The sequence below is a fragment of the Ornithorhynchus anatinus genome, chromosome 2 (assembly GCF_004115215.2).
Source record: "Ornithorhynchus anatinus isolate Pmale09 chromosome 2, mOrnAna1.pri.v4, whole genome shotgun sequence".
Classification (NCBI taxonomy): domain Eukaryota; kingdom Metazoa; phylum Chordata; class Mammalia; order Monotremata; family Ornithorhynchidae; genus Ornithorhynchus; species Ornithorhynchus anatinus.
Window position 1 is genome coordinate 73,651,162 of NC_041729.1, and position 23,757 is coordinate 73,674,918.

Below are 23,757 nucleotides of genomic sequence, written 5' to 3' on the forward strand. Positions count from 1 at the left end.
TCATTCATTCATTCAATAGTATTTATTGAGCGCTTACTATGTGCAGAGCACTGTACTAAGCGCTTGGGATGAACAAGTCGGCAACAGATAGAGACAGTCCCTGCCGTTTGACGGGCTTACAGTCTAATCGGGGGAGACGGACAGACAAGAACAAATCATAAAAAATGCATAAAAGTGGAAGTTGTCTGGAATGAATAAAACAGGGCACTAAGCATAATAGGAAATGTGTCTTCATCGGGTTTAATAAGACAGCCCCCAAGTTGTAGGTAGATATCCTAAGAGCCTATTTCCTTCCTCATCAGTGATATTATTGCTGTAAGTATTCCTTATTCCCGTTCAGATCTTAATAAGATTGGATACTTATGTCCCTGGAGGAATTCAGAGCTCTTTTGATGCAGAGAGGTTGGACATTGGATTTAACTCAGTCATCTAGACTGAAGGCTAGACTCTAAGCTCCTTGTGGACAGCGAATGTCTACCAACACTATTATATTATACTCTCCCAACCAGTTAGTTAAGTACTCTGCATACAGTGCTCAATAAATTGCTTGATTATCTCTCTGCTACAGAGTAATTTAGGGATGAGTCTGCTGGCCTATGGGTAGTGGTGTGTCATGGTCAAAACAGCTTGAGTACCCTTGGGAAATTGGCACCTTGAGTGTCTTCAGGTTCCAGTGGAAATTTTCAGTAAGACTTTAAGGAGATGGTTGTGATTGCTATGGCTTCAAACTCTTCATAAGGTTTCATTGCTTTTAATGAGCAGTCTATTGAGAAAAGTCCTTCTGGATCTGAAATCTGGTGGCTTGACTTCATAGGGTGGCAAATTGACCTGGTAAAATCTAAACCCACTTTGAGCAAGCTGCTCATTTTTCTTTTTTAAATGCTTACCCCAGTTACCGTTCTAAGCACTGGGCTAAGTACATTCTAATCAAGTTGGATGTAGTCCCTGGTCCACATGGGACTCGTAGTCTTAATCCCCATTTTACAGATGAGGTAACTGAGGCACAGAGAAGTTAAGTGACCTGCCCACGGTCACACAGCAGACAAGTGGTGGAGCCTGCATTAGAGATCAGGCCTGTGTTGGTTCCCCTAGGCTATGTGGTTCTCAAGAAAAGTTACTTGGGTTCCCAGGATCCCAGAATGAAGAATAAGCTGTTGATCTGGTGCCATTTCCCCAGGACCACCACGTCTTCCCAGTCCAAACTCATTCCAAATCAAGATTAATGCCCTGTAGCTTTAGACACAAAGTGCTATTTGTTACCAGAACCTTTCAGATTTACTAATAGAACACTTGTTAAAAGTTTTTAGGTTTGAATCAAGACACAAGGTGGGTTGTTAGATAGAGCACAAGCCTGGGATCTAGAAGGACCCAGATTCTAATCCCGGATCCTCCACTTTTCTGCTGTATGACTTTGGACAAGTCACTTCACTTCTCTATGCCTCAGTTCCCTTATCTGTAATGTGGGGATTAAGACTATGAGGCCATGTGGGACATGGACTGTGCCCATCCTGATTATCTTGTATCTACCCCAGCACTTAGAACAGTGCCTAACATAGTAAGTGCTTAACAATCACCATAAAAAATTGGAACATTGTGCCATAATGAAATGATGTATTACTTTCACTTGTTACTCATGCAGTAAATTCTTGTGAAATTTTTGAACCATCAGAGGCTTGTTCCTCGGATTCAGACTCCATATTATTCTGATACTTCCTGCCACAATGAGGATGCTCAAGAAATGTTAATATTGCATTCTCCAGTACTTATAATGGTTTTTATTTGTTTTAAGCCATTGGTAAGTAAAGGTATGCCTATCCATTTGTTCCTGCTGGAGTTTTTTTAAGTCTGATTTTCAAATTATTTTAGTTTTCATTTCTAGCCCTTTACAGGATTCTGTACTCTGCTATTACTTCTCTGGAATGGTCTTCTGTGTGCTTTCATGTTCCTCTTGTTGCCAGTGTTCTGATTGTCTTTCTTTGGGAAGTTTCTGAAAAGTTTTACAAAAATGTCCAGGCCATTTCCCCACTCCTCAAGAAACTCCAGTAGTTGTCCATTCACTTCTGCATCAAACAGAAACTGTTCACCATTGGCTTCAGAGCACTCAATCACCTTGCCCTCTCCTACCTCACCTCGCTACTCTCCTACTGCAACCCAGCCCACACACTTGGCCCCTCCAATGCTAAGCTTCTCACTGTACCTTGATCTCATCTGTCTCACCCCAACCTCTCGCCCACATCCTGCCTCTGTCCTGGAACTCTTTCTTTCCTCATATCCAATCTATGATTATTCCCCCCTTCAAAAGCCTTGTTGAAGACACACCTCCTTCAGGAGACCTTTCCTGACTAGGCCTTCCTTTACTCTTCTCCCACTCCCTTCTGTGTTGCCTTGACATGCTTCCTTTATTCATTCCCCCTCCCAGCCTCACAACACTTATATGCAGATTTATAATTTATTTATTTGTATTGATGTCTGTTCCTCCCTCTAATCTGTAAGCTCATGGTGGGCAGGAAATGTGTCTGTTTATTGTTGTCCTCTCCCAAATGCTTAGTACAGTGCTCTGCACACAGTAAGCTCTCACTAAATATGATTGACGGACAGACTGCTGGAATATATCATTTAATGTAATTAGATCTGGACCCGCTGAAGCTGGGTTGTAGCACTTGCCAAGTGCCCTTTTCCATTTTTTGTGGCCAGTTTAAGGTCATCAGTGTCAACTGGAGTCGAGAAACTCTGCCTACCACCTAGGACTCATTGTAGTTGGAACACAGCTGTGAGAATAAATATTCCAGCACTGCTGGAGTAAGAGTCGTAGAGGACATGGCGGATTCAAAATCAGAAACCCCCATGCTTGTAGAGTGTAGTATTATGGGCATTTCAGGTTGTGCTCAGCCTTGAAACTCGGTCCAAAAAATGTACAACCCGCTGTAGATTTTGAAGGTAGAGACGCACACCTTTGTTCCACTCGATTGTTTTTCTCAGTGTGAGTAGCACTTTGACATACTTCCTCTTTTTTTTGTTTCAGTCATATTTATTGAGCATTTACTGTGTGCAGAGCACTGTACTAAGCATTTGAGAGAATCCAATAAAACAAGTACTGATTTTTCTTTTAATTATTTTGTTAAGCAATTACTGTGTGCCAGCTACTATACTAAGTATTGGAGTAGATACAAGATAATCAGGTTGGACAAGGTGTCTATCCCACGTGGGTCTCGCAGTCTTAATCTCCATTCAAATCAGGCAACTGAGGCACAGAGAAGTGAAGTGACTTGCCGCAGGTATTCAAACCCAAGTCCCTCTGACTTCCAGGCTATCCATTATCCACTAGACCAGGCTGCTTCTCTGATTGCAGTTTTATTCCCATTGTTGGAGTCCAATTCCTATGCCCACCACTCAACAGAATGTGTAATGACCGGGAGCACTCACACCTTCTTGCTTAATCAGTATATCAGAGCCCCCTTTCCTTCTTCCTCCTATCTGGAAATTGTTTTAGTGTCTATCCTGCTAGATTGTAAGATGCATGAAGGCAGGGATCGTGGATCTGTTTATTCTGTTGTACTCTACCAAGTGCTTAGTATTCTGAACCCAGTAGTCACTTAATAATAGCATTTACTTCTTACTCAGGTGGAAATGACTTCTGGTCAAAAGAATAGGGTTTGTGCCATCTGCATAAATCCTGGAATATCTCCTCCAAAACCGAGCTCAATTCCCTATGCAGGACTTATTAACCTCTTTGGCATAGGTTAAATCCCAAATACTGAAAATTGTTTCCACCTTTCTGAGTGCACATTTGCATTTCCTACCCTTTTGTCCCTTTTGAATGTCACTGCACTGAAGCAAGCAAGGCTGTATCTTCACCCAAAGAGGAAAACACAGGGTTTTCCTGTGTCCTGAAAACCCTGTGTCCATTTGAAAGTAGTCTACATTGACTTCTTTTATAACTTAGTGTGGAGGAAGAGTGGTGGTATTCCGTAGATTTATGACTTGTATATGTTCAGAATTTGAGATCTGTGAACTATATATAGAAAGAGATACATGCATATTTCAAAATGAGTCTATAAACAGAATAACTTTCCTCTCTCTGCCGCTTCCTTGCCAAGTAATTCCATGGGGTGGAAATGCTTTGGCAGTGATGTACTGTAGCAAGGGGTGAAATTTTCCATGAGAATACCCCGCAAATCTCAGGGAGCGTGAATTCTTCACAGAGATGGATTTTTAATAGAATTAATTTTAATCCTTCCCATAATCTTTTCACTTCCCAGTGAATTGCAAACTGTTTCCTGTTGATTTCTAACAGTCGGTTTTGATGCTTTTTCCCTTCTTCATGGCGCTCCCATTCCTCTGTCACCGGCAGCTGTCCGTATTTAGCGGTGAAGATCACTCCTGCCATCCCGGCAGTCGGCGGGATCCTCTTCTTCTTCGTGATGGGGACGCTTTTGAGAACGAGCTTCAGTGACCCTGGAGTCTTACCCCGAGCCACCCCGGATGAAGCAGCCGACCTGGAAAGACAAATAGGTAATTTTGAGGAGCCGTCTTGACCCTGTTGCCCTTTTCCCATGTCAGTGTATAAGGTTTGTAAGCAATGAGTACAGGGCAAGACAAAGAGGACAAAGAGAGGGTTGGGTTGTCGATATCAAAGTCATTGATGATGGGGGTCCCTGAAAATCTTCTAAGACATTTAAACAACTGAAAAACTGGTGGTTTGAGGTCAGGAGAGGAGGGCGGGAGGTGGATTTAAGTGGTAAGAGATTCTACTAGAACCTCAAAGAATACAGATAGAAAGTCAGTGATGTGTAAAAACATATGTGGTGGATGAGGTTTGAATCCTTTTGGCTAAGTGTACTTTCTACATCAATTTAAACTGTGTCACTTCTCTGCTCTTGAAAAGACCGTTAAAATAAAAAGAAAAAAAACCCTAGAAAAATGACCTCACTCCCTGAAAAAAAAAACCAAATTTGTTGGGGAGGTTGAGCAATATAAGGATATAAGGTTGTTGCTTCTCTCTCCAGTTTTCTGGCTGGTCTTCAAAATAATAGTGTCTACTTTCAAAATCACCAGGCCAACAAAGACCCCTTCTTAAACTGCTCTCTTATTTGTCCAACCTTGGTTTAAGAATCTCCCTTCTAATGGACCAAATCAATTCAAGCAAAATGTGTAGTATAATAAGTTGGGTCATCTTTCCTTATTCATTTTCCATGGAATTGGTGTTCCTGGATATTAACTTTTTAAAGACTGGAAGTGAAGGAAGATTAATGAAACTGATAAAGTTGTAGTTATTCAAACAAAAGGTGGACCCTGGGAAGTCCGTATTTAAAGTTAAAGCCCAAAGAAAGACCTGGAACTTTTTCTGTCTCCTTTATATGATGGATGGATTCATAGAACTGTAAGGGACTATGAAAATCCTCTACCGGGCTTTTAGGTGTCCCAGAAAAATAAGATGATCCTGTTTTTGTAGACCTCAAAAATGGTTTCAGAAACCCCTCCCCCTGACCACCCAAATTGTTTTTGTCCTTTTTTTTGTTCAGGATTAGTAGGGTTTAGGATTGACTAAATAGTGACTTTTTAAAAACTTGATATTTGTTAAGCACTTGCTATGTGTCAAACACTTCTAAACTCTGGGGTAGATAGAAATTAATTAGGTTGGACATAGTCCCTGTCTCACATGGGTCTCACAGTCTAAGTAAGAGGGAGAACAGGAGAACTGAGGCACAGAGAAGCTAAGTGACTTGCCCAAGGTCACACAGCAAGCAATTGGCAGAGGTAGGATCAGAAGCCAGATCCTCCAACTCCCAGGCCCTCCACTAAGCCATGCTGCATTATGCACGATTCCCAGTCATGCCAAGTGCAACAATGTGGTCTAGTTGAAAGAACTTGGGCCAAGGAATCCCAATCCTATTCCTGGTCTGCTGTGTGTTCCAGGGCAAAACATGTAACCTCTCTGTGCCTCAGTTTCCTTATATGTGGGAATAGGTTAATACTTGCCTCACAGGGGTATTATAAGGATAAAATGAGAAAATCGGTGTAAAAATGCTTTGGAAAAATGAAAGCATCAGGGCTATTTACGGTGTTATTGTTATTACTGTAGTTATTAATATTTTCACATGGCTCAGTGTTGTGCAAGCCTGATGTCCAGTGTCTAATTACAGAAATTCCAACTGGGTCCTCCTAATCGGATTTCTGGGACAGCTTGTACGTACTTTTACCTGGTATATTGATGCAGAATGAAACACTTGCAATCTTGGAACTTCCAGTACAATCAGTGGGTTTTTTGCCAAAATTTGATAGGTATATGTTCAGTGCCAGAGCAATATAGAAAAAGATGAAAGAAAGAGAAGCAGATGTTTCAAGAGAAATGGTTGGCTGAACATACTATAATAAGTAATGAGGTATTTGTGGGACAGTATGTTTTATTAGATTTAGTTGGTACTAGAGAAGCAGCATGATTTAATGGAAAGAGCCCCATCTTGGGAGGAGTCAGAGGACGTGGGTTCTAATTCTGCTCTGCCACTTGTTTGCTGTGTGACCTTGGGAAGGCCACTTAACTTCACTGTGCCTCATTTACCTCATCTGTAAAATGGGGGTTAAATCTGTAAGCCCCACATGGGATAACCTGAATATCTTGTATCTACCTCAGTGCTTAGAACAGTGGTTGGCACATAGTAAGCACTTAACAAATACCATCTTTATTATTATTCTTACTACAACATATTAATAATAGTTGTGGTATTAGTTAAGCACTTATTACATGTCAAACACTATTTTAAGCACAGGGGGAAGACCAAAGATACAGTCCCTATCCCACACAAGGCTCACAATCTAAGTAGGAAGGAGAACAGATATTGAATCATCATTTTACAGATGAGGTAACTGAGGCACAGAGATGTTAAATAACTTGTCCAAGGTTACACAGCAGGCACATGGCCGAGCCAGAAGTAGAACCCCGATCTTCTGATTCCCAGGTCCATGCTCTTTTCGCTAGTCCATGCTACTCAACAGTCACACTTGTATTTTCTGCAATTCTATGCATGTTTCCTCAAAGAATGGCAGAATGACCAGCCCTCAAAGCATCTGTTCTTCCCACTCTTGGTTTCATGACAGAATTATGGTCACATTTCAACATTCTCAGCTCCAAGTTACTTAAACAGCAACCCCAGTAGTGGCAACATGTGTAACTACTGTTTGTGTAGATTTTCTGGTTCTCTCACAAGGATGAAAAGCACTTGTCTGAAACCTGCTTTATTTCATATGGTATAGGAGCAGAGGCTTTAGGAAGATCATGATCCCAAGGGGGATCAGAAAAACAAAAAACAAACTCTCAGTTCATTATGGAACAGTCTCTACATGCACATTAAGTAGTGAGTTTTTACTCATCCTCAGTAGTGTCTTCAACAAAGGGATGCTAATTGAATTGTTAATTAAAGTTTAAGAGAAGGAACTAGAAATTATTTTCTTTCATTCTCACCAAGGAACATTATGGCAAAATCACAGACAAGAAGAATCTGGTCATAGACCAAATCCTTTCAGTCTCACCTTCACAACATCTCGACTCTCTCGCCCCCCTTTCCCTCCGCCGCTCTCGCTCCACTAACCCACAGCCCTGGATCACCTCCTCCGTCCGCCTCCTACGCTCCTATGCTCGAGCTGCTGAGCGCCGCTGGCGAAAGTCCAAGCACCAAGCCGACCTCACACACTTCAAATTTATCCTTTCCTGCCTTAACTCTGCCCTCTCCTCCGCCAGGCAAAGCTTCTTCTCCTCCCTCATCGACACCCATGCCCGTCACCCCCGCCGATTGTTCCAGACCTTTAACTCTCTCCTTAGGCCCCCTGTTCCTCCCCCTCCCCCATCTCTCACCCCTAATGATCTGGCCACCTATTTCCTCACGAAAATCAACACGATCAGGTCTGAGCTCCCCAAAGTCACCCCTCCTCCTCTCCCCTCCCCCCCACCAACCCCCTCTCCTACTTTCCCATCCTTCCCTACAGTATCCTCAGAGGAGATCTCCTCCCTCCTCGCAAGTGCCACCCCCTCCACCTGCGCCTCGGACCCCATTCCCTCTCAGCTTCTTAAAACCATCGCCCCTGCCCTCCTCCCTTCCTTAACTTCTATTTTTAACCACTCAATCTCCAAGGGCTCCTTCCCCTCTGCCTTCAAACATGCCCACGTCTCCCCCATCCTAAAAAAACCCGCTCTTGACCCCACTTCCCCCTCCAGTTATCGCCCTATCTCCCTACTACGCTTCCTTTCCAAAATCCTAGAACGAGTCGTCTACAATCGATGCTTAGAATTCCTTAACTCCCATTCTCTCCTAGACCCCCTCCAATCTGGCTTCCGTCCCCTCCACTCTACCGAGACTGCTCTCTCTAAGGTCACCCATGACCTCCTTCTTGCCAAATCCAATGGCTCCTACTCCATTCTAATCCTCCTTGACCTCTCTGCTGCCTTTGACACTGTCGACCATCCCCTCCTCCTCCGTACCTTATCTCACCTTGGCTTCACGGACTCTGTCCTCTCCTGTTTCTCCTCTTACCTCTCTGGCCGGTCGTTCTCGGTCTCCTTCACTGGAGCCTCCTCCCCATCCCATCCTTTAACTGTTGGAGTTCCTCAAGGGTCAGTTCTTTGCCCTCTTCTGTTCTCCATTTACACTCACTCCCTCGGTGAACTCATTCGCTCTCACGGCTTTGACTACCATCTCTACGCAGATGACACGCAGATCTACATCTCCGCCCCTGTCCTCTCCCCCTCCCTTCAGGCTCGCATCTCCTCCTGCCTCCGGGACGTCTCCACCTGGATGTCGGCCCGCCACCTAAAACTCAACATGAGCAAGACTGAGCTCCTCATCTTCCCTCCCAAACCCTGTCCTCTCCCAGACTTCTCTATCACCGTGGATGGCACGACCATCCTTCCCGTCTCTCAGGCCCGCAATCTCGGTGTCATCCTTGACTCGTCTCTCTCGTTCACCCCACACATCCTATCCGTTACCAAGACCTGCCGGTTTCACCTCTACAATATCGCCAAGATCCGCCCTTTCCTCTCCACCCAAACGGCTACCTTACTTCTTACGGGCTCTCGTTATATCCCAGCTAGACTACTGTGTCAGCCTTCTCTCTGACCTCCCTTCCTCCTCTCTCGCCCCGCTCCGGTCTATTCTTCACTCCGTTGCCCGGCTCATCTTCCTGCAGAAACGATCTGGGCATGTCACTCCCCTTCTTAAACAACTCCAGTGGTTGCCTATCAACCTCCGCTCCAAACAAAAACTCCTCACTCTAGGCTTCAAGGCTCTCCGTCACCTTGCCCCTTCCTACCTCTCCTCCCTTCTCTCTTTCTACCGCCCACCCCACACGCTCCGCTCTTCTGCCGCCCACCTCCTCACCGTCCCTCGGTCTCGCCTATCCCACCGTCGACCCCTGGGTCACGTCCTCCCGCGGTCCTGGAACGCCCTCCCTCCTCACCTCCGCCAAACTGATTCTCTTTCCCTCTTCAAAACCCTACTTAAAACTCACCTCCTCCAAGAGGCGTTCCCAGACTGAGCTCCTCTTCTCCCTCTACTCCCTCTGCCATCCCCCCTTTACCTCTCCGCAGCTAAACCCTCATTTTCCCCTTTTCCCTCTGCTCCTCCACCTCTCCCTTCCCATCCCCACAGCACTGTACTCGTCCACTCAACTGTATATATTTTCGTTACCCTATTTATTTTGTTAATGAATTGTACATCGCCTTGATTCTATTTAGTTGCCATTGTTTTTACGAGATGTTCTTCCCCTTTACTCTGTTTAGTGCCATTGTTCTCGTCTGTCCGTCTCCCCCGATTAGACTGTAAGCCCGTCAAACGGCAGGGACTGTCTCTATCTGTTGCCGACTTGTTCATTCCAAACGCTTAGTACAGTGCTCTGCACATAGTAAGCGCTCAATAAATACTATTGAATGAATGAATGAATAAAATCCACCCTTTCCTCTCCATCCAAACTGCTACCATGTTAATACAGTCGTTCATCCTATCCTGCTAGATTACTGCATCAGCCTCCTTGCTGACTTCCCTGCCTCCTGTCTTTCCCTACTTCAGTCCGTAATTCACTCTGCTGCCTGGATCATTTTTCTACAAAAACATTCAGTCCATATTTTCCCACTCCCCAAGAACCTCCAGCAGCGGCCCATCCATTTCCACATCAAGCAGAAACTCCTTACTATCGGCTTCAAAGCACTCGGCTAACTTGCCCGTTCTATTTTACCTCGCTACTTTCCTACTAAAGAGCAGCGCACGCCAACCTACACTACCGTAAGTCAATCTCATCTATCTTGCTGACAATCTCTCACTCTCATCTTTCCTCTGGCCTGGAACACCCTCCTTCTTCCAATCCAACAGGTGACCACTCTTCCTGTCTTTAAAGTCTTCCTTACTGAAGGAATATCTCTTCCAAGAGGTTTTCCCCAAGTAGGCCCTCATTTCCTCTTCTCCCTTTCCCTTCTGCGTTCCCCTTGCACTTGGATTTGCAATTTTTATTCACTTCTCCCTTAGTCCCACAGCATTATGTACATATCTGTAATTTATATAAATGTCTGTCTCCCTTTCTGGACTGTAAGCTCATTGTGAACAGGGTACACCTCTACCAACTAACTTTTATGGTACTCTCCCAAACAGTACAATGCTTTGCACACAGTGATCAATAAATAAAATTGATAGACTAATTAGCACAGAACACTGCACAGGTAATTTGTACATGTTGACTGGTAGGCACAAAAAAAAGGTAATGGCCAGAAAATTCAAAGGAAGCCTGAAAACGTGGTTCCCAAAGGAAAGAAAAACCTAGCAACAGCCTCCCTACAGTAAATGGTGGAGAGGCTGCTTGCTCAAGTTCTCAGTGTGTGGAATCGGAAACTAGCCATTTCAGTCAAGAGATATTTCTTCCTGTTTTTAGAGACCTTAATAGTAGTAGTCATAATATTTATTAAGCACTTACTGGATGCAGAGCACTGTACCAAGTGCTAGGAAAGAGTTTACAAGGGAGAATTAGGCTCAGACCCTGTCCCTTGAGGGGCTCACAAGGGGTGGTAGGATAAGGAGCAAAGGGAGTGAAAGGAGAAATACGGACTTTCTTTTACTTTCTGTGCTGTCTTGAAATACGTTAAGGACTACTCTTTGTCTGACTGCAGTATTCTAAGGGGCTAACCGTTCGGCCATTCATATGTAGGGATGTTTTGATACTTCCCTGAGATTTCTACCAGACTTTTGCTCTCTGGATAACATTTGATTGCAACCACTTGCAATTGAGCTCCCTTTCCATCCACCTGCTCTCCCTATCCTGATAGTAACATTTTCTTTAGGACGGAGTAGGTGCAAACTCCATTTTCAGTCCCTGCACCAGTATAGTTCAGTATCTACTCTCCTTCCTACTTAGACTGTGAGCCCCTTGGGGAACAGGGTCTGTGTATGACATAATAATAATAATAATAATGTTGGTATTTGTTAAGCGCTTACTATGTGCCGAGCACTGTTCTAAGCGCTGGGGTAGACATAGGGGAATCAGGTTGTCCGACGTGGGCCTCACAGTCTTAATCCCCATTTTACAGATGAGGGAACTGAGGCCCAGAGAAGTTAAGTGACTTGCCCACAGTCACACAGCCGACAAGTGGCAGAGCTGGGATTCGAACTCATGAGCCCTGACTCCAAAGCCCGTGCTCTTTCCACTGAGCCATGCTACTTCTCCACATGATTACCTTGTATCTACCCCAGCCTTTAGTGCAGTGCTTGACACATAGTAAGCACTTAATAAATACCATGAGAAGAAAATGGTGGAGTGGGTCAAAGGACATGAGAGTCAAAGAGGGAGAAGTAACATTGCTGAATGAAAGGGAAAGTCAGAGTGAAGCAGTGTGGAATCAGAGGACATGGGTTCTAATCTTAATTTACCTCCTTTGTGACCTAGGGCAAGTCACTTAACTTCTGTGTGCTTCATTTCCCTCATCTGCAAAATGGGGATTCACTACCTGTTCTCCCTCCTACTTAGACTATGAGTCCCATGTGAGGCTTAATTATCTTGTATCAACTCCAGAACTTAGGTACCATGCCCGGCACACAGTAAGCACCTAACAGATACCCCAATTATAATCATAACTTCCTCTCGGTGTTTTGTAGTCTGAGTATTCTTGGGTTTGGATAAACAATAATAATAATAATAATGTTGGTATTTGTTAAGCGCTTACTATGTGCAGAGCACTGTTCTAAGTGCTGGGGTAGATACAGGGTAATCAGGTTGTCCCATGTGAGGCTCACAGTTAATCCCCCTTTGACAGATGGGTAACTGAGGCACAGAGAAGTTAAGTAACTTGCCCACAGTCACACAGCTGACAAGTGGCAGAGCTGGGATTCGAACTCATGACCTCTGACTCCCAAGCCTGTGCTCTTTCCACTGAGCCATGATTGTCTTGATCCTGCCTTACATGTGTATATAGAACTGAATAGATTGCTGGGTTAAAAACTACTGAGTTAGGCATCACTGAGAAAGACATAGGTGCAATGGGAAAAACTACCTTCCAGAGTGTAACGAAGCAAAATCTTTATGGTGGGGCAAAAAAGCCTAATTGTTATGGGACTTACTGATGCTGGATTAAGCATGTGAGACTTTCTTTGCATGGGAGGTAGAAATAGCGAATATTTCATGCCCCATGTTCAGAACAGCTTTGAGATCTAGAAGAATCTAGAAAACAGATGTTGCAGTTTGAAGAAAACATTTTTCCCCAGCACTTTCACTGAAAGGGCCCCTCCTTGAAAACCAAAGCCTCTGGGAGTGTGTCAGGAGTGAAACCAGTTGTTCATCCTGGTTTAAATTCTGTTTTGTGGTGAGGAAAATTTCAGTGTAATTATTGTGTAGTGGGCATTGTAATGGTGGCTTAATGACAGTTTTTACATTGTTCATGACTTCGAGAGGGAGCCAGCCCAGTTCCAGGCTGTATTCATGCAATCCTCCAAATGGCCTCATGAGAGTAGTAAGTTATGTGTGGTTTACAGTAAAGTGAACTGAGGCCCCAGGGTGGAACCATTTTACTTGATAGGGCCAGGAACTAGTTAAAGCTCTACCTAAAGGACCTGTTTTCTGCCCTTTAGAAGCTTTTTGTCCTGTACTTTTCTGCTTGCCTCGGCTTCTCTACCTCTTGAATTCCCAATTTCCAGAAACCACCCAAGTGATCTGTGTGTAGTTTTTAGGTTTTGGTCTACAGAGCTATGCACACAGTAAGCGATCAATAAATACAATTGAATGAATGAATGAGGGTTAGTTTCAGGGGTGTAGAGAAGTTGCAGTTTATTGTTTGATTTCTTAGTTGAATTTCCATATGTGGGTTTGCATTTTTCTCAAGAACCAAAGATGTGATTGCATTTCTCTTGATGGTTTGACAAAAGCTGTGAACCTGTATGTTCTGCAAGTTGGAGCCCTGCAAAATACCTAAAAAGGAGAATGAGACATTCTTCTTCATTTTAGAACTCGAACCAAGATATGCAGCCATACAAGTGCAAATTCTCAGTAATTAAACTCCAGCAACTGCAAAATCATAGAGATATTTTAATGACTCACCAGAATATTACTATCATTATTGCTTTTACATGGCACCTTAGGGGATGAGGGAGTGAGTTAGAACAAAAGAGTCAGTCAATAAGCAAGTGCAGTACAAGAAAGAGATTATAGAGTGTGTATAGATGAAATATACCTGGGGATGGACTTGGGATCCAGTCACAGCGTTGGGTTTTCTGTGAGTGTGAGGCAGGAGGAGTGAGGATAATTTTTCTGTAGAAAGTTTCTCAGGAAGACCTCTGAAAGGATCTTGGGTGCTAGGGACAGTAGAGGGCATTATCTCTGAGTATAGCCGGGGGACATGAAAGACAGCCCATGAATGAAAACAGAAGATATTCATTCAACTCAATTGTATTTATTGAGCACTTACTATATGCATAGCACTGTACTAAGCACTTGATAAAGATAAAGGGAGCAAGGATAGAGGGAGAGAAGGTATGTAGGAGAGGGGGAAGGGTAGATGAGAGGAAAGTATAGAGCTAAGGAGGTAATGGAAAGTACTAAGAGCCAAATAAACAAGAGAGGGTGTAAACTGAATGTGAAATGAGAGCATCCTCTAGAATGTAGACTTGTCCTCTAGACTGTAAGCTCATCCTCTAGACTGTAAACTCATTGTGGGCAGGGAATGTGTCTGTTTATTGTTATATTTTACTCTCCCAAGCACTTAGTAAAATGCTCTTTACACAGTAAGCACTCAATAGATATGATTTATTGAATGAATGAATGAATATTTGAAGATGCACAAAACACAAAACACAAAACATTGGCAATAATGGGAAGTGAAATAGAAAATTTGCTGTTGCTGAGCATCCCCTGAACCAAACGATTATCTGGCTATATGGGAGCTTTTGATCCCGACTAAATCAAAAGTCCTTTGAGAAATTAAGCCTTGGGAGGAAATATTGCAAGTTCTGTACTTCGCTCAGAATTGGGATCAAGCAAAAATAGGGCATATTCTCTCTCTTTACCAGTTTTGACACTGAAATAATCAATGAATGATTATACCAATCGATCAGTGCTTACTGGGTGTGGAGTACTGTACTAAGCACTTGAGAGAATACAGTATAATAAAGTTGGAAGTCACATTCCCTGCCCACAGTGAGCTTACAGTCTAGAGAGTTAGACATTAATATAAATAATTTACAGATATGTACATAATTTACAGAAATAGAACCAGAATTCTTTAGGAGGTAAAAAGTTGTGAGTCTGAGCTTTAGAGGTTTAAGTTTTCTAATGTGAGAATGGTATGGATCTGTCAATAAATCTCTGAGACTAGAGTAACAGAATAAAGACTCAGGATGGTGTGTCCCTTGTTAGCATGGTTCAATGGAAAGAGCATTGGCCTAGGAAATGAGAAAACTGGGCTCCCATTGCAACTCTGCTCCTACATTACTGTCAGCACATTCAGTCTCCTTGGGCCTCAGTTTAAGCGTCTGTAAAGTGGAAGTGATTATACAAACTTCTCCCTACATCGCAGGAATGTTACAAGGACAAAATCAGGTAAGTACAAGTATACCCCATAATACAAGGTTATTGTGGTCAGGGAACCTGTCTATGAACTCTGTTATAGTGTATTCTCCCAATCACTTAGTACAATGCTCTAAGTACAGTAAGTGCTCAAATGCCCCTGATTGATTGATTGATTGATATAAGCAGGTCATCTTGGTCTTTGAAAACATGGTGGTACTTTGAGTAGGGCATGTTGTAATACAGCAAAAAGTCTTTTTAGAAGGCTGCAGAAGGAAACTTGTTCTCCTGATTATGGAAGGAGTTTGTCATCTTGAATGAACAATTTGTCCAAGTTACACTGAACAGTAAGCTTTTCTTCCTAAAACATCTTTATAGCAGGCAAACCTCTGAGCATCACTTGTCTCCATTAGCGTCTTCATCAATCATATTTATACATTAATTTGCATAGGTCAAGGGGCACACATCTGTAATGCAATGTTACCCTTGCATTGCAAGTGAACTAAGTGAACTGTATTCATAGATATTGCAAGCATTTGCAAGCATAAACTAATCTGGGGTTTTACAACCTCAAAGCTTATTTGGCTATCCTACCACTCTTGCCTGATGGTATAGCCGATTGAATCAGATTTTAACAGTCTGGCCCAATCTCTTACCTGTTACTGTCAGAGGAAAGCATCTTGATCTTGAGGCCAGGCCTGAGCAGATCTGCTTTATTAGATATTGGCAATAATAATGATGATGGTATTTGTTAAGCACTTACTATGTGTCAAGCAATCTTCTAAGGTTAGAAGCCACATTTGGTTTCATGAGCAGTTTTATCAGCACCACTTACTAGTTTACCAAATTTTAAATGGCAACTTGGAATGACCAACACTGAGATCATGGAACAGTTCACCAACTTCAAGGCAGTGCCTATCACAATTCAGTTTCTCTGGAGGAGGCATGTGAGAACAATGAATGGTAGCAGGACCACAAAGCTACTATTGTTTGGTGAGTAGAAATGTGACACCTGCAAACAGGGAGGCCTGAAGTGACATTGTAAAGAAATATTGAGCCTGATCTCAAGTACTGTGTGTGTAGCAGTGGCTTGTTGGGGGACAAAATCTGCAGGCATACATTAGTCTGTTGTGCATCAGTGAGAAGGGTTGTGTATCATGAGAAGCAGCATGGCTTAATGTCTGGAGCATGGGCTGGGGGGCGGTCAAAAGAACCTGGATTCTAAATTGACTCCTCCACATGTCTACTCTGTGACCTTGGGTAAGTCACTTCACTTCTCTGTGCCTCAGTTACCTCAGCTGTAAAGTGGGGATTAAGACAGTGAGCCCCTCATGGGACAGGGACTGTGTTCAACCTAGTCAATTTGTATCTACCCCAATGCTTAGAACAGTCCCTGGCTTAACAAGTGCTTAACAAGTACCACAATCATCTTTATTGTTATTGTTATCAATCAGAAGAGGGGTTGCTCACCCTGAGCAAGAGAGCCCAGGAAAATCTTAATACCAAGAAGCACATTCCAAAACAGCAATCAGTTTTATCAATCCATCAGTATTATTTATTGAGTGCTTACTGTGTGCAGAGCACTATACTAATGCTTGGACAAGTATAATTTAACAGATACAGTCCCTGCCCACAGTGAGCTTTCAGGCTAAATGGAACAATTAGCATGGCAAAAGACAAATTAACATGCACATGTTGTGGGATAGATTTCGATATGTGCATGTTGTTTTGAAGCCATTCTTTTCACATAGGTGATAATAATCATGATCATAATGATAGTGGTATTTGTTAAGCACTTACAAGATAATCAGATCGGATACAATCCCTGTCCCACATAGGATGCGCGGTCTAAGAGGAAGGGAGAACATATTCAATTCCCCTATTATGGATGAGAAAACTGAGGCACAGAGGAGTGAAGCTCTAAACTCATTCATTCATTCAATTGCATTTACTGAGCACTTAGTGTGTGCAAAGCACAGTACTAAGAGCTTGTTGTGGACAGGGAACTTGTCTCACAACTCTGTTATATTGTATTCTCCCAAGTACATAGTTCAGTGCTCTGTACACATTAAACACTCAGTAAATACAATTAACTTGGCCAAGGTCACACAGCAGGTAAGTGGCAGAGCTGGGATTGACACGCAGGTCCTTTGACTCCCAGGCCTATACTCTAACCACTCGTCAACACTCTCTCCCATTGATGGTATTAATTTAAGTCACCAAAAATAGCTGTTTCCTTAGAAGAATATATAGAAAAAGAGTTAACACTAGAGAAGGAAACATCTAGAAATGGGTTGGAACCACGATATCTACTGAAAAACAATTGCTCACCACAATTTCAATTTGATAGAATCCCAACCTTTGTAGGTTGATTTCATTTCTAAGTCTTTTCATTCATTCAATCATATTTACTGAGCGCTTGCTGTGTGCAGAGCACTGTACTACGTGCTTGAAATGTACAATTTGGCAACAGATAGAGACAATCCCTGCCCAACAACAGGCTCACAGTCTAAATGGGGGAGACAGACAATGAAACCAAACAAGTAGGCATCAATAACATCAAGATAAATAGAATCATAGATATATACACATCATTAATAAAATAGAGTAATAAATAACATATACACAGTTTTATTCATATTTTCACGTGATTATAGTTCGTCGTAGTTTAATGTTATTGAGAGGCCTCTGTCTAAATGGGAAGTTACCAAAGCAGTTCAAAATTGCCCTTCCATGATAATAGCTGCTGGTCCTTTTAATCAATATTTTAATAACTACTTGCACAGTTTGGCAATTAAGACTAAAGATAGGGCTCTTGGTAATTATTGGAAAAAGATTGCAAAGGTGATTCATTGGGACATTGTAAGGCTTTAGAGATATACAGTTTTTTTGTGACAGGTGTTTTTCCTCACCACTAGCGACTGGCCGTTGGGCAAATTTCACAAACAGGTGTCTTTAGAGTTCTCCTAGGGCCAAACCACTGATTGAATAAATGATGATGTTCTTCCCCCTTGTAGCCATGTTCTCCAAACCACACTTTGATTCCATGCAGTGGTGATTTAAGGACTCCCAATTAAATTGAATTAAACTTTCCTCTTCAGGATTTTTGCTTCGTTATTGTTTTTGTTTCCTTTTATTACCAATTGGTAGTTTGTATTGAATATTTTATTCCTGATTTTTTGAAGGTTTCTGGGTGAAAAATCCTTAGCGTGGCACAGTGGAAAGAGCACGGGCTTTGGAGTCAGGGCTCATGAGTTCAAATCCCAGCTCTGCCACTTGTCAGCTGTGTGACTGTGGGCAAGTCACTTAACTTCTCTGTGCCTCAGTGACCTCATCTGTAAAATGGGGATTAAGACTGTGAGCCCCATGTGGGACAACCTGATTTCCCTATGTCTACCCCAGTGCTTAGAACAGTGCTCTGCACATAGTAAGCGCTTAACAAATACCAACATTATTATTATTATTGGTCAGACATTTCCCAGGATAGCCTAAAAGAGAGTTTATGAACGAACCCTTGAAAAAGAATAGCTGAAATGATAAAAGAAAGTTAATAGCTGTATCCAGATCAGCTGGAAGGAAATGTGCAGAGAATAATATTAAAACTGATTGGGAAAAACTGAAACTGAAAATGAGAGAGCCCCCAGAAACTGGCTGGGGGAAAAAATTGTCTCTAGACCTCTTCTTTTGGTATGCCAAAATTGTGCTCTCAATGTATACATCCACAGAGAAGTGAAGCTCTGAGCTCATTTGGGCAAGGAACGTGTCTACCAACTCTTTTACATTGTACCCTCCCAAGTTCTTAACTCAATGCTTAGTACTCAGTAAGCACTCAGTAAATATGATTAACTTGCCCAAGGGTCACAAAGCAGGTAAGTGCCCAAACTGGGATTAGAATGAAGAGCAAGCCACTGAATATACTAGCCTGTTGTGACAACTCATTTTGGGAACCATTTAGTTTATTAATTGTGGTCATGGCAATTCAGTGATCGAAAGAGGAAGGCTTCAGTTTGCAATTCTGAGTCTGCATAGACACTCCGGGAGAAGAAGGCTTGCTAGGGAGCTGAAGGTAAAGGGATGTGTGTTCCCCTGCCACCCCCAACCCTCCACCACCACCAACCTTCAGCATCCAATGAAGGGAGATTTCCCTCAGGGGTAAGGAAGGGGCATGGGCTTACTCACTCTGCCCTCATGCTGACCCTTGAACTTGGAGATTCCTTATGGGCTACAAGCCCAGTTTTATCGAAACTACCCTGTTCAGGACTGGGAACAGGATAGCAGCTGAGCCTACTATAGTTGATATAGTTGAATTTTTTGTTGTTGTTAGCTGTTATACCTCATGCTAGTTGCACCTCCTTTTCAGTTTTCACTTTTCTGATTCTGTCCCTACATAATCATGCTGTTCTTTGGAGGGCTCTTTAATGATTTAGCCCCAGTTTCACTACTAGTAGTTTTCCCATTTGGACTTTGAATCTCAGTAGAGTACTCAGTTTAGCCAACTTGGCATTAATTTGCCTGACATCCTTCCTCTGCATTGGTAATCCAAAGCAGTAGATCTTGTTCTGAAATGGTGTAGTTCTCCAGTTAATAATTCAGTTAATGGATCCCAGATTCAAAGCTATGCAAGCAGTGTGTTGCAAAGCAGTGACCCTTCCTTGTTGTGTGTGTGTGTGTGTGTGTGTGTGTGTGTGTCTGGGGCAAAATAGCCCAGTTTGATGGGATGGGTAGTGGGAAAGAGTTTTACATTTTAGAATAAGAATTTTATTTGCCACAAAATTATCACCCTTAAACATCTAGAATTATTGTTGCACTATTAGGTATTGAATATCAGTTCCTTGAGCTTGACACCTTTTTGGACCAGTTAATTCCAGTAGAATTGAAGATATTAAAGGGTGTGTGTGGGGAAAAAATGGTTATCTTTGCAGCATGAAAAAGGTAAAAATCATTGGGCTGCTCTGCTGCCTCCTAATCTGATTCCCCTAATAAGCAACTGAAAATGGGGCACCTTTTTGGTTGATCTCTCTGTGTTTCCTGAAGTCAGGCCTACTTCCTGACTAAAACAAGCCTTTCAAACTTGTACCAGAACAGCTGAGTTGTTATGTAAGTCTGACTTTGGAATCTGTGTTGTTTTAGCTTTTTAGATCTTGAAAGAATTATTGGTGAAAACAGAAACCAAAAAAAGTGTAGTCATCTAGCAAGTGAAAAACCAGAACTGGATAAATTCAAAATGGTGGTTGAGAGAGGCAACAGTTAAGGTGAAAGTCCTTAATGGCATGCCCACGTCAAGTTTTGATCAACCTCAGTACTACCCCTATTATGCTTTGACAACAAACCAGACTTGAAGCTTTTAGCCACCCCATGCAAAATTGATTCCCACCACTGAAAGCCTTAATTGTGGTTTGGCAGCTCTAGTCCTGTAATTCTAGTCAGGGTCACCTGCCTTGCTAATTGACATAAGGAATAAGCACCCCTCCCTCCTATCCCATTACTTTCCCAGGGCATTCTCAGAACTGTTCTCCCTTCTGCTTAAGACTGTGAGCCCTGGTGTGGGACAGGGACTCTGTCCAACCTAATTAACTTGTATTTACTCCAGCTGTTAGAACAGTTTTTGACACTGTATATATCTTCATTACCCTATTTATTTTGTTAATGAGATGTACATCACCTTGATTCTATTTATTTGCTATTGTTTTAACGAGATGTTCTTCTCCTCGATTCTATTTATTGCCATTGTTCTTGTCTGCCTGTCTCCCCCAATTAGACTGTAAGCCCGTCAAAGGGCAGGGACTGTCTCTATCTGTTACTGATTTGTACATTACAAGCACTTAGTACAGTGCTCTGCACATACTAAGCGCTCAATAAATACTATTGAATGAATAAAGACAGGAAGCATGTCTTTTTCTTCTTTTATATGCCTCTTAAGCTCTATATTCTGGACTTGGTCTAAACTGTTGGTAGCCAGCCTGATCCTGGAAACCATCCTTATATGTCTGGCAAGGAGGAGAATCCAGAATATATTCTTTGTCATGAAGGTTCTTCCCTTTTATGGTGACTGGGTAGATTATAGGATGAATGAACTGCCTAAAGACCTGAAACTCTGGCTTGTAACTCATGCTCCATTTTTGGCCAAGACTTCATGACTTTAGACGAGTTACTTGTGAAATATTTATGAAATGGATTATAAAAACAATGAATATTCATCTAAAGAATTGAAAACTTCATTTCCTAGATTGGAGTGATTGTTTCGCATGCCTTGAAAGATGCACAATGTAGTGCCTATACACACGTTTCTAAGTAAAGTTTCTTAAATTTCATGCCTCAAAAAATAATTTAATTGCATATTTTTAAGTTCTGCCATGTGCTCAGTCATAGATTACTCTCCGTAGCTTTAGATTGGTTTTGGAGGTTTGGGACTAGATCAGGACAGCTAAAGAGGGACCAAATAGATCAAGCAAGTGGCAAAATGCTCAGAGTATTATGAGGGAAGAGGTGATGGGGTTTTCTTTTTTTCTTTAGGGGGGAAAAAAGTTTACTACTTATAGAAACAGGCCTCTAGGGGAGGTGTTTATATAATTTGATTACCTTGTTATGTAGGATTGTGGTTGGTATTGGTCTAATGCGATTGAGTTTAATGGTGTAAGTGGATTGAGTATGTGGGTCACTTAATACATCTGTCCAGTTCTTCAGAAGTAGAGAAACACAAGATTTATTTTCTGACATTCTTCCCCAAAAAGCTGTTTCTATATTGAGTATGAATGTAGAGTAGCACAGAAAGAGACCTTTGTCCAAAGTAAGACAATTTGAGTTAAACCTCATCGATCCAGAAGATATTCCTTCTTCTGCTTATCATATCCATGACCTCCTTCTTGTCAGATCCATCCTAATCCTCCTCAACCCCTCAGCTGCCTTCTAACACTGTGGTTGCCCCCTTCTCCAGGAAACATTATACAACCTTAGCTTCACTGATACTGTCCTCTCGTAGTCCTCCTCCTGTTTCTCTGGCCGCTCCTTCTCAGGCACTTCCTCTATTTTATTCATCCCCCCTCCCAGCTCCACAGCACTTCTGTACATATCTGTAGTTCATTTAGTCACATTAATGCCCATCTCCCCCACTAGTCTGTAAGCTTGTTATGGGCAGGAAATGTGTTTGTTGTTATACTGTATTCTCCTAAGCACTTAGTACAGTGCTCTACACACAGTAAGCGCTCAGTAAATACGATTGACAGATTGAGTGCCTCCCACCTTCTAACTGTGGAAGCCTCACAAGGCTCAGTTCTGGGTCCCTGCTATGCCTACTTCCTTGGAGAATTGATTTGCTCCGACGGCTGCCACTGCCATCTCAATGCAGATGATTCCCAAATCTAGCTCTTCAGTCCAGACCTCCTTCCTTCTCTTTAGTCTGGCATTTCCTCCTGCCTTCAGTACATCTCGACTTGAATGCCTTACTATTATCTCAAACTAAACATGTCCAGAACAGAACCCTGTCCTCCCCTTGACATCCCCCTCTTGACTGTAAGGTCCTTTAGTGTAGGGAAAGGACCTGCCAATCTGTTGTATTGCACTCTTCCAAGCACTTAGCATGGTGCAATGCACTTAGTAAGTGTTCAATATGATTGATTGAAGGATTGATTGATTGATTTTCCCATCACTGTAGATAATACTGTAAATTTGTCATGGGCAGGGAGTATGTCTGTTCATTGTTGTACTGTACTCTCCCAAGCACTTAGTACAGCACTCTGCACATAGTAAATGCTCAATAACTATGATTGAATGAATGCAGCTCCCTGCTGCTTTATATCCAGCAGACTCACCCCTCCCCATCTTCAAAACCCCACTAAAATTGTATTTCTTCCAAGAATACTTCCCCGCTCAACATCTCATTTTTTATGGTATTGTTAAGCACTTACTCTGTGCCAGGCACTGTACTAAGCTCTGGTGTAATCAACCAGTCAGATTGGACACAGTCCGTGTCTCATTTGGGACTCACAGTTTTAATTCCCATTTAACAGATGAGGTAACTGAGGCACAGATAAGTTAAGTGACTTGCCCAAAGTCAAACAGCAGACAAGTAGCAGAGCTAGGTTTAGAACCCAGGTCCTTCTGACTCCCAAGCCTGTTCTCTGTCCACTAGGCCATGCTGATTCTCTTTCCCCACCTTACTCTCCCTCTCTGCTGTGATGCTTATGCATTTGGGTTTGTACCCCTTAAGAACTGGGTAGCAGTGGCCTTTTGGAAAAATCATAGGCCTGTTAGTGAGATGACCTGTGTTCCAGTCTTGGCTCTGTGACTTGCCTGCAATGTGACCTTTGACAAGTCACTTAACCTCTTTGTGCCTCAGTTTCCTCAACCATAAAATAAGGATTCAATACCTGCTGTCTCTCCTATTTGGACTGTGAGCTCCATGTGGGATAGTGACTACACCTAATTAACTTGTATCTGCTTTGGTGCTTAGAAGAGTGTGTGACACATAATAAAGCTGTAACAAATACTATTATTATTATCATCATCATTATAATTAATAATAATGAGCACTTGAGTCTGTACCCCCTAAGCACTTTGTTAGCATCCCAACTCCAACTTCACAGTACTTATGTGCTTATATGCATACTATGCTGCTTCCCCTACCTATAATTCATTTTAATGACTGTCCTCAAGCCTAAATTGTAAGCTCCTTAAGGGCATTGGTGGGTTTACCAACTCTTTTGTTTGGCACTTTACCAAACACTTTTTACAGTG

General features: G+C 42.4%; 1 protein-coding gene across 3 annotated transcripts in view; it reads left to right on the forward strand.

Annotated features, from left to right (window-relative positions):
- The window catches only part of ZDHHC14 (zinc finger DHHC-type palmitoyltransferase 14), a 287,105-nt gene that overhangs the window by 153,825 nt on the left and 109,523 nt on the right, over positions 1–23,757 (forward strand). For all 3 annotated transcript variants that reach the window (XM_029057932.2, XM_029057930.2, XM_029057931.2), the window contains exon 2: positions 4,352–4,512. In XM_029057932.2, coding sequence (XP_028913765.1) covers positions 4,352–4,512 — 161 coding nt within the window. The remainder of the gene's footprint in view (positions 1–4,351; positions 4,513–23,757) is intronic.